The sequence below is a fragment of the Orbicella franksi genome, chromosome 11, assembly GCF_964199315.1.
Source record: "Orbicella franksi chromosome 11, jaOrbFran1.1, whole genome shotgun sequence".
NCBI lineage: Eukaryota > Metazoa > Cnidaria > Anthozoa > Scleractinia > Merulinidae > Orbicella > Orbicella franksi.
In genome coordinates this window covers 2,895,453-2,907,135 of record NC_138155.1, presented here as the reverse complement: position 1 = coordinate 2,907,135, position 11,683 = coordinate 2,895,453, and the positions used below count along the sequence as shown (strand labels likewise).

Below are 11,683 nucleotides of genomic sequence, written 5' to 3'. Positions count from 1 at the left end.
TTTTCTTTTCCGCGCACCGTCTTCCTAGCGATTCAAGCGTTAACTGTCACTGCGATTACGTTTCCTGGTCGAGCCTAGAACATTTCTCAAGGGGTGGGGGTTGGGGGGAGGGGGAGAGGAGGAGATGTACTCTGCGAGAAGCAAGACGTCAACTTCGTCCCCAGGGCGCTTTTCCCTTCAAATGGAAGAGCGCCCTGGGAGCCAGTTTCGAAAGAAGTCTGTCAAGAAAAAGGCAAGAAAGAATAGAACTCTAACTGAAAACGTTTATTCAACATTTATACCATTTAAAACTGGGTATTTAAAATGGTGATTGTATTTTTCTGTACAGTTAAATCCGGCAACAACAAATAATTAATATTAACAATGCTAAATAGATAAACTTGTTTAAAAACTTGTTATTAAAATTGAAAATTCAATTTTCTTTACAAATTGCTATTTTAAACTGTTAAGAAATTTTGGAAGCTCTTCTCCTCTGACAAGTAAAGTCTCTCCTCCAATTTTCGGGCCTTCTTTTTCCTAAAACCAAAACAGGGAACATTAGAAAGCAACTTTTACGATAGGTTTCGACGTTTTCCTTCATTAAACTGTATTCTTCAAAGAAGACATTCCATATAACAAAGTAAGTGTACTATAGTCTTCAAGGAAAAGAATCATGTTCGTATTGAGCTTCAAAATAGGGAGCTTAAGCAAACTACGACGACGACGGCAAAGAGAACGTCACCAAACAAAAAATTTCACGAGCAAAACAATGGCTGTGCACATGCGTTATAAATCTTTGTACTCTTTGTACGTCCTCTGCAAAACAAGAACATGAAATGACCAAGTTCTGCGTAGTCTGGGGAACGCGAACGACAACGGGTAATTTTTCGTATTTCCATTTGGAATTGAACGCTGTAATTGCATATTTAGCCTGAGCATGTTTTTAGAGCCATTGGCGTACTGAACAGATCTAGACAAATTGTAGAACCTCTTATTCTTCGGCCATTTCAGCTTGAGTAAAAATAGAAAACAAATTGCGGTCACAAACATGACAAAACAACGGTAGCTGCATTAGCAGCTACCGTTTTTATACTTCTGATAATGTATGTAGAAGCATACGAAACGTTAAGTTCTTAAATCAAGGTTTTTACAACATGCGTTGTTTTGTCATGTTTGTGACTGCAGTTTGTTTTCTATTTTTACTCTAGATCTAGACAACTGCGAACTTCGCTGGTAAAATAGAAATTCATTTTTTTTACGAGGCATCGTCCTCGGCGTCGCCTTCGTCGTTACTTAAGCTTCAGAATGATTCTAATTTTGTTAAGGTATCCAGGCAACATGTTATGGCAAGGTCCCACTTGGAGAAGTCTTGATTGCTCGTGCATATCGATACTGTGAAACTCACTGAGAGCCTCAACAAAGATTTGCCAAAAACGGTACCTATTTCCTGAGGTAAAACAAAAAACACAAAGAAACAAGCAAAGCCAGATGAGCGTTGTAAGGTACGTTACCTTGTACATAGATGTTTTCTCATAGTTAGAAGCACCACATTGCCTGAAAAAAAAAATTATAAAAACGTTTATGCAGTCATGCCCTTGAGCTCTACACAACTTGATTTAAGAAGGGTAGGATAGGGCAGGGGAGGGCAGGGGAGGGCAGGGGGGAAGAGGGAACGAGAGGGAAGTGGATTAAAGGAGTGCGTCACGGTTTGTGCATCTTAAAAAGTTTAGCCTAACTTTTTAAGTTCGTCGTTTGTAATCAGAGTTAATCTTCTCCATCCTTAACCTCACTTTACCATTTTTGTTCCTTTATGGTTTATTATTATCTCTTCGGTGTTTTTCTGTCTTAGCAAACTATTACTTTTAGATTTCCTTCGATTTAAAGGTAATTTTCTTTGTGGCCAAAATAACTCAAAACACCGTGACTGAGTTTAAGTTATCACGTACCTGCAAGGGTGTTTGGGAATAGGTGCTCCATAAGTTACCGTGCGCTGTTTACAAACTTTACAGACGAAAAACTTCTTGAGCGCTTTGCTATACTTCAGTGAGTGGTTTTCTTTACGGCACAGTTCTGAAGCACTCTCTGCTACGTAATTACACTACAACAAAAACAAACGTAAATAAGTTAATACTGCCAACTTTTCGTAGCAGCAAGATTGAAATCAAACATTTAAAAAAGACGACACACCGTTTTAATTTGCAAGAAACATTTCACATTAAACATTTCAATTTGGCCTCAGATTTGAAACACAAATTCTCCATACTAATTTAACCCACAGTAACATAACGTTAGCTCTGAGAATTTGGTTGTAGATCAGGACAATAGGTTTCCGGGGAGCAGGGATGGCGCAGTGGTGAGAGTGCTCGCCTCCCACCGGCCCTGTGCCATATGCGGGTTGAGTTTGTTTTCGGTTCTCGACTTGCCCTGAGGGTTTTCTCCGGGTTCGTGGTTTTCCTCCCTCCACAAAAACCAACATTTCCAAATTCCACTTCGACCAGGATAGAGGAGCTGTATGAAGACCTCCTAAGGCTGATGTGGTTTCCTCTCTAAATATTATGAATTATTTATTTAGTTATTTATTTTAATACCAATAATAAAGACCTCGTTACCTTTTTACAGCACACTACTTTCACTTTGATTTCTGTGATTGTTTTCATCTTATCCTCCAGCTGTTCTTTTTTCTCTAATTCGTTAAAATACTTTTCCTGGATTTCAGCTTCAGCCTAAAGACATAATTTCGTTAATATTACTTTAACGCGGAAAGCATCCCTACTGATTTATAGCTAAAACTGTAAAATATGTGTCTTTTTGTCGGCTTGGCGCCGACGACAGTGAAATTCGTGATTTTTCATTGGCACCGATGCGAGTAGAATTCGCCGATCATCCACACTAAAACGCCCGAAAACGCTGATGGAAGCGGACGTATTTGACGCTTTTTCCGGCACCGTTTTCAAAAGCCTCCGTTTTCAACTGTTCACACTAGAAACGGAGCGTTTTCAAAACGATGCGTTTTCAAAAGGCTCCACTTTTGCGTGAAACCGTTTTCGAAAGCCTCGGTTTTCATCAGCGTTTCCGGTCGTTTTAACGTGGATGATAAGTCGGGTCTTAGCTTGTTGATGTCAAGTACAAATCCGCCATTTTCCCCCCATTTATCACTGGTAAGTGACAAAATCGCGCCCTTTTCCCTCTTGTCCCCAAGAAGTGAAAAAAGCAAACCTTTTTTGATGGCTAAATATTCGTCAACCGGCTCCAGAACAGACTTTGTGGTTTACCTCTATGCATGGTTCGTTTATCAGAAACAGTTTAATAACCAAAAATGTCACATTAACACTTTAAATGGTACTCACAGCTCGAACAGCTCCGACATGTTGCGATTTTGCTGCCAGCAACTTTTTGCCTTCATCGGAACTCAGATCTATGGAACCAAATTCTGGTCCTAATATTCGTCTTCTTTTCTTTCTACAATCTTGATCTGCACTGTGTTCATCGTTTTCTACAATGTAAGAAAAGAAACAACTCGTTACATACATTTATTACTTTATCTCATAACGTGAATCGCTCGCACACGTTTTCCTGCGCTTCGCGTCGGCTACGCGTGTTGGCTTTTAGTTTTGATTGGTTCTCTGGATTGTCTGCGTTCCTTGTGATTGGCTAGAGGTCCTAGAACGATTACTTTCGCTTTGCTTTTATGACACTCAATTGAAAACCGCTCTAAGAAACCATGTTTATTCATACCTTTACCACTGTCTTCTGTCTTCTTCATGATTTGTTCTTTTGCCTTTGGAGATAATTTCTTTCGCACGGCGTTGGGGTCTTCTTTCTCTATGGGCCCTTTCTGTCTCACAACTGACAAAGCTCTTAACTGAAGGGAAAAAAAAAAGAAAACTAAAGTAAATTTTTGATATACCTGTACATGCAATCAAAGCCATAATTCAAACAACTTTCTGCACGGACTCCAAAATATCAACTCTGTTAAGAATTCTCGTACATATTGATGAAATTTATCATTGAAAGAGGAAGAAACGTTTTGAATTGATAACTACGAAAAAAATGGTTTACAACTCGCACCTTAGCTCTTTCTACATCATTTGATTTTCGTTTCTTGATATTCGGTGATTCGTCAAAGAAAAGATCGGATCCCGGGGCGAGACCACGCCCAAGCATAGGGGTGTCAGTTGCACTGTTTTGAGCTGTCGGGGCTGAAGTGCTCGCACAACGGGAATGATTACGCTTGATATCTTTCTCGTGCGCTTTCAGGAGCTCTGAAGCAGACATGGTGGGTTTTTTCTCTTCTTCCGGCTTGTCTGAAAAGAGAACGAAAGATAATTGTTGCTAACTCGTTGCAAGGAGCATTCTTAAAAAACTAACAACGTGATCGTTACTTAATATGTTAGGTGTATTCATATTTTCCCGCGTTTTGCCGTGAATGTAGACCAGGCTGCACGTTTCTCCACGGTTTCCTCTGAGGTAACATGTTTTTCTATGCTTGCTGCCCAGGCAAGCATGTTTTGCATCGCTTACCACCAAGTACATACATTTTGCTGTGCTTGCTACAAACGTCTGTTCACAAGTTGTTGTTAAAGAGCTTTCATGCCACATGTTATTAATGGCTTTTCAGTCTACTTCTGTTAACTAAACTTATTTAGCTCTTATTAACCGAGCAAGAGGTCTGTATGGGAGAATCTTGACCGAGGTCGTGCGTACAGACCGAATGCAGCACTTGAGGTCTGTACACACGAGCGAGGTCAAGATTCTCCCATACAGACCGACTAAGCTCGGTTAATAAGATGTTTATTATATGGCAAACAAGAACAATTTAATTCGTTTTATGTAACTGGTTTGTTTTAACTGACATTTTGCTTGTGAACAGCGATGAGCTGAATCTAAGTTTGTTCGTCCTCTTTACTTTTTTTCTCATCAGGACTCTTAGCACTTCCATAAATAAATATTGTTAGCAGAAAATAGTCAATGATTTTGCATTTTAGTTTGCTTTTTCACTGCAAAGCATTACCGGTCTAGATGCCGGTCTAGATGCCAGTCTAGATGGGAAAATCTAGACCGCTTTCAATATCGATTTCAGCCGATCAAATTCGTGAATTTGGTAGTTCCCAGTCCTTGTGAGACAGAGCCATATAATGATAATATAATATCAAACTTTTCCTTACTTTGTTCCTCGTCCTGATTTAAATGTCTGACAAGATTCCTGGTGCCAACAGTAGGTAATGCAAGGAGCTGAACTCTGCGAAAGAAAACAAAGTTAACAAAAAAATTTGCTTGAAGGAAGTCTTAAAGAGATTAGTTGTTCCCCTTCACTTAAATCACACTTACAAAAAGTCAGAAGATTCTGCATTGGCATTGCTTTTATTTTCCTGTTTTCCACTTGAAGCAGCTGTGGAAAGATAAACAAACAAACAAACAAACAAACAAACAAACAAGTCAACAATCAGAAAAAACAAATAACTGTTTATTTTACAAGCACTTCTACAATAAAACAACAGTCAAGCACATTATACACGCATCAGTGAACTTCGCATAGTAAACAGAATCACTTAAATCCATGTTTCACAACTTTTAGACAGCTATCCCTTTGCTTTGTTAAATGGTTAATACTTCAAAAAGGCTAATGCAATTTTTTTTTCCAAAATGTGGTCAGTGTCCTTACAACTGCATTAAAAGCTGTGTTTTATGCTACTTGTACTTTTGAAGTGTGCATTTGTTGGGTCAAAAAACCATCACTTTGAGGCACAACTGTTGAATCAGTGCATTACTGCTATAAACTTACCCTTAGTTGCTGCCCCAGCAACATTCTTGTCTCCTATGTTAAGACTCTTTAATGTCACATTTTTCTTTTTCTGGTCTGTGGGACGATTTGAGGCATTCACTGAACGCCCCTGGTAAATGAAGGTCGAAGAATTCAGGTCTTTTTTAAACTTCTTCATAAGTGGTGCTTTATCTGAGGGGCCATACCTTAAATACGCAAAGAATAATCAAGATAGAATTTTGTCATAATATTATGAATACATTGACACCCCAGTTATATGGTCTCGGGACTCGAGACAACCCTCCCCGAGGCAACTTTATTGAGTATTTAGATGTGAAAACGTTGTCCCTGTAGTCCGAGTCAAAGTTGACCCTGGATGATCATTCATAACCCTTGTTGAACAATCAAATGTGCAAATATCCCTCTTCTCTCTTCTTTGTGTTTTCTTCAGTCATTTGATCAAAGTGACTTTTGCAGAGTTAATTTTCACTTCTTTGATACAAATTTCTGCTTTAAATCCTAAATTCGTGACACTCGCTATGCTAGGAATTGCCTTGGTTAGGCAAGCCAAAGTGTTTATATCAAGAAAAGTTGTCCTGCCTGCTAGGGTTACCCTACTTGCCAAGGTGAAAAAACTTGCCCACTGGAGTTGTCTTGGCCCTCTTGTAAATGGTTGGTTGAATTTTGCAAAGAAATCAGTGAAAAGTTTCCTCGGCTAGGGTAACGTGGGGGAAGGGTTGTCTCGGGTAACTGAGACCATAGAAATAAGACCTTAGTCAAAAGGGTGGGTGGTGAAAGTAAAAGAAAGTCATCAATTGGCTGGGGAGGAGCAGGGTAGTTCAGTAGCAGGACAACAGCACCATGGCATGACAGGAAAGATTCTCAAGGTGACAGGAACCAAGGAGAATGAGCAAATCAACCCTCACAACATTGCATCACCTTCTTTACAACAGAGAAAACAAGCAAAGGTGTTAAGGATGTATCAGAAAGACGAAAGAAATGAGCAGTTCAAACTCTCTTATTTCCTTGCCTATTTCTCCCCACAACTAGGCAACATTGTCATTTTGAAAATCTAATACTTAGAATGATAATATCAATATATTATTAATACTTGAATCAACATTTCAGCACTCAGTCTCTGAGCCAATACACTGTATGTGCTTAATAAAGTACACATGAATTACATGTTTTATATACAATATAACTTCTCAATTTTTAAACACAAGAGGTTCAAATGGATTTGAAACAGTCTGGCCAGGAGAACCTGACATCATAGATTATTTTAAGCATGAATTATTGCCAACATGTACCCTGCCTGGCATTCCATTCTCTGAGCTCTCATTGACTTGTAGGCTGCTTGGATGTGATATTCACAGAACTCTCCATGTTGCCTGATGGGAAATTAAAGTATGTTTTATTCATAAATGAATATTTGAAAAGAACTTACAATTAAATCGGAAAACAAAACCTGTCATGAGAGCACAAGGTACATTGAAAAGTACAACGAGTGCACTAAATTATGGTGCTTGTACATACACCTAATTCATGGTTTAATGGTTTAGCGACATTAAGCAAATTTAAAATCCAAGACATGACCATGAACTTGTACCTGTTTACAAAATTTGAACAAGGACGGTTGTCAGATTTTCTAACTCCTTTACATTTTCCAAGATCTTTTGCTATTCCCATGAGCATGAGCTTTTTAGGATTGTCCAGGGTAAGAGCCAAGTCTTGTGAATATTTCTAAAAAGAATGACAAGATAATAATAATATTATTACTTTACAGTCCAACATGTTGCATGACATTTATTTACATATTACTACCTAATGTGCTAAATATACTGTAGCCCCCCTTCCATCCTGCACCTAGCCTGTTGGCTAGTGAAGTTTAGTGGGAAAATTTTTCGAGGAAATTCAAATTACAGAAGTACTGTAAGTATTACATGTACTAGCAAGGACAATCGTGAAAATACATTTTCTTTGTAACCTGCCAAAAGCATGGAGGGGGAGTATCTTCATGTATTGGGAGACTATATTGAAATAAAGGGGGAACACAACTGTGGACAGTAAAGATGTATCAAATAGGAATCCATTTTATGATAATCATTATGATAGCTTTGTTGTTGTTGTTCACCTCTTTTGCTGGGAGAAGGGATGCATTAAGAAGAGCCACCACACTTCCCTCTGTCGTCTTCCAGTGCTCCTTGTACACATCTCCAAAGAGGAACAGCACAACACATTCATTAGCAGTATTGGGTCCAAGATCTGAGAGCTTCCAAATACCATAAGTATTCCCCTGAAAATAAATGCATACACGTATATTACATGTACAGTAGTTGATCAGGGTTAGAATAAAATTGTAAAACAGGTTTCCAGTGGGTGATATTTGTCTTGTGTAGATGTTATCGTCAGACATGCCAACTCTTGTATTGTTTATACTAAGTCCATAGTATATTCAATTGTGTAACTTGTTGTCCACTCTATGAGATGATAAGTTCCCAGATCATGTGTTCTAAAGGCATCTGCAGTTGAGTGTCAATCAATACTTTCGATTGACCCTCAGTCAATCCTTGATCGACATCTTGATTGACACTTAATAGACATCTTGATAAATACTTCATCGACACTAGACCAACACTTGATTGACATCTCAACTGACAATTGATTGACAGTCAGTCGATAGTTGGCCGAGTGTTGACTGACTCACATGCATTGATCCACACTTGATAGCATGTCTATGAAAATTAGTTGATTCTAAATTGAGTGTTGCCTGAGATGTCGATCGCATGTTGACTAAGTATCGATTGAGATGTCAATCGAATGTTGATTGAGATGTTGATCGAGTGTCGATCGAATGTCAATCAAGGGTATTGATCAACACCTAGCCGCGGATGCCTTTAGTACACATGATCCAGGTTCCCTACATAGTCATAGATCTCTGTGCTTTTATGAACATTTTCATTTTGCAACTAAGTGGGTGATTACGATTATTTGATGGGAAGTCCACTAAAACTCATAAGTCATCAATGAAAGAAACAATCACTAAAAAATATTATTCTTACATTTGAACTTTTCTTTGGTGGTAATTTCTGGACAATTGCACCAATTGTTACCCAGTCTCCATCAATATCATTATTCCCTTTAATCTTTGTCGGTATCTGTGAAATCATCACCATCCTACGACCCTCCATTCTTTTCTCCATTACGACTGATGAAATCAAGGGATTAATGATCCGTAAACTAGAAAATCTGTCTTTTGAGAAATTCTCATCATCATCAGCTTTGCTTGCTCTAGTTTCAGGTTCAGGAACATATTGTTTATTCAATGGTTTCACATTTCCATTAGTTGGATTTAAACCTCTTGGACACATGAAACTTTGCACAGTCCTTGTAGTCTTTGTGCTCTTTGGTTCCAGGTTATATGAGGGTTTCCTTTTCAGTGTCTGTTTGCTCTCATCAGCTTTTCTTTTTTCAGGGTGGTGAGAGGAAGTGCTAGATTCTGTGGAGACTGGAAAATAACACAAAATATATACTTATAACCTATTATAATGTTAGCATACATGTACGTTCATAGCATGCAGTCACAGCAGTAGTACATGTACATGTATGGATTAATAGGCACATGCAGTGCACTAGAAAGCACAAGTTTTTAACCAAATTGTTTACTAGGTTTAAGGCGACTTCAAATTTTGCTATATACTTGTAGCTACACAATAGAAAGGTATACTGTATACTGTAACGGAACACTGCATGTTACAGTGGTTCAAGCCTGCGTGACTATAACTTCCTAAGGAGAGTGACTGCTGTAATTAGATTCTTCATGGAGAAAGACTGTCATTTTACCATTGCACCTCTCTTCACAGCTGCAAGGGTAAATGCATGACAGGGAAATATGCATCCCAGACAGGAAACATGTTACACATAGGCTTGATCCTGTTTATACGTCAGATAAGTCCTTGCTATAATGCAACATCATCATCACTGCCATTGTTGTTGCTGCTGCCTGCCACCATTCTCGCCATTGCCATCGATATCATAATCATCATCATTCAATATCATTATTTTAATTGGTAACATTAGATAGCTGGAACAAATTAGCCCCAATGCTAATCTGTAAATCTGAGGGTAAATAAAGTTGATGATGATGATGATGATGATGATGATGATGATGATGATGATGATGATGATGATGATTATGTTGATAAGTATTAGGATACCCCTTAGGAGGATATTTTTAGAAACTACAGTTAAAGTGTAATCATTTCTTCCCTGGGTGCCAGAGGGTTTTTTTCGTAGCAAAGCTGCAATTGTGAGAGGCGAAGCCGCGATCAAGATCCTGGCGAGAGTGAAAGGTTTTTTTTCTCTCTCGCCTGGATCTCGATCGTAGTTTTGACACTCACAATCACAGCTTCACTACAGAAAAAAAAAAAACCCTCTGACACCGAGGGTGAATCATTTCAAGCCAAATTTATAATTTCTCAAGAATTTTACAATGCACTAATTTGAGTCACAAATAAAACCAATACTTCATTTGCTTCACCTGGCCTGTCCCTATGGTGTGTTGGAGTGTGAGCTTTTCTCTTACTATTCTTTGACAATAGTATCTGATGACTTGTGTCTTGATTTACTCTGTCATTCTTACAAACTTGTTGACTTAATTTTGACTGTTGCAATTCTTGCCTGTCCATGGGAGAAAGAGACAATCTTGTATCCTTCACTGATGATGGTGATGTAAGTACTGTGAACAAAGTTTTTAAGGAGGCATACACTGTTTTATATGTAGAACTTTACACTTTTTTATTGCTAATTAAGTTAACTCCTAAAATATGATATCACGAGTTTTTTTCATACAGATCAAAACATTACAACTGTTTAGAGGTGTCTTGTATTTTTCATTAACTTACCAGTGTGATCAACATGTTTGTTCTCTTAACAATATCAATACATGGTCTAGTAGACATGTAATGAGAATTATGAAATTCATCAACTGACATATATTTTGTCTTGATGTCTACCAACTTTAACAAAGCAACATTGAAAGAATTGAAGAGGCAATCAATAGTGATAATTCATATTTTGAACTTGGGAATGAAAGGGTTAAGTAAGAGCACTAAAAAGGATACATTTTCGTTCGGCCTCAAGTTGTTTAATGTATTGTTCCATGTTGGCCATTCGTGCTACAAAAACAACATAAATTTTTCCACCGATTAAGGTAAATAACCAAGCTTATCATTAATCTGATTTAATTATAGGTGATTTTTAAAAGCTTAAATATTCAGATTTGCAATAGCATAACAAACTAACTGCTATTTCTGAAATACAGGTGAGATGTACGTAAGCTTAACATTACATGTATACGACCAGAGTAGCTTACTTACCTGCCATTTCTTCCATTGTTACGTTCGTTGTTGTGCCAGATTGTACGCCATCTTCACGATCACCTTGTTGTGACTGGGATCCAGTTACAGGAGCCGTCGTTACTGATTGAGGTGAAGTATTTGACGATGAAATCGCTTCGCCAACAATGTCATCATCAAGCAATTCCGAATCACTATCGACTAGACTTGCTAGGAGATCAAGATCATCCACATCTTGCTCTAAAGATGAAGCAAACAAAAGTTGACTTGCTATCATGAAAGTTACAAGGTGGAACGAAGCCATGTAGTTTTCATCAATCTCTTAGTGCGATCCCACGACAATTTCCTTAGCAGTAGAAACAATTCATCGCTGCACTGAAATTAAATAACCCAATAATCAAGCTTACCTTCCATTTCTTCAGACATTTCTCAGGGCAAAAGTGCAAAACCTTCCTGGTTTCGAACGCCACAGCAATCGAACAAGTTTTTTCCCGCGTAAATGGTAAATCTGCTGGTTTCAAGTAGCGCGGCTCAAAAGGATTAATTTATGCTCACGCGCAGTGACTAAGCATCTCATTAACGCCCT

General features: G+C 38.2%; 1 protein-coding gene across 1 annotated transcript; it reads right to left on the bottom strand.

Moving 5' to 3' along the window:
• Positions 1–243: 243 nt before the first annotated feature.
• On the bottom strand, positions 244–11,588 carry LOC145502278 (protein MCM10 homolog). The gene is made up of 18 exons (XM_081481535.1): positions 11,505–11,588; positions 11,119–11,337; positions 10,864–10,917; positions 10,281–10,478; positions 8,803–9,248; positions 7,875–8,036; positions 7,350–7,483; positions 7,051–7,131; positions 5,762–5,946; positions 5,308–5,368; positions 5,145–5,218; positions 4,048–4,283; positions 3,715–3,841; positions 3,327–3,472; positions 2,589–2,702; positions 1,926–2,077; positions 1,491–1,533; positions 244–516 (listed from the first exon to the last, which is right to left on the bottom strand). Exons 1-18 carry the CDS (start codon positions 11,521–11,523, stop codon positions 433–435), a joined length of 2,535 nt encoding a protein of 844 aa, XP_081337661.1. The 5' UTR covers positions 11,524–11,588; the 3' UTR covers positions 244–432.
• Between the last annotated feature and the right edge of the window lie 95 nt (positions 11,589–11,683).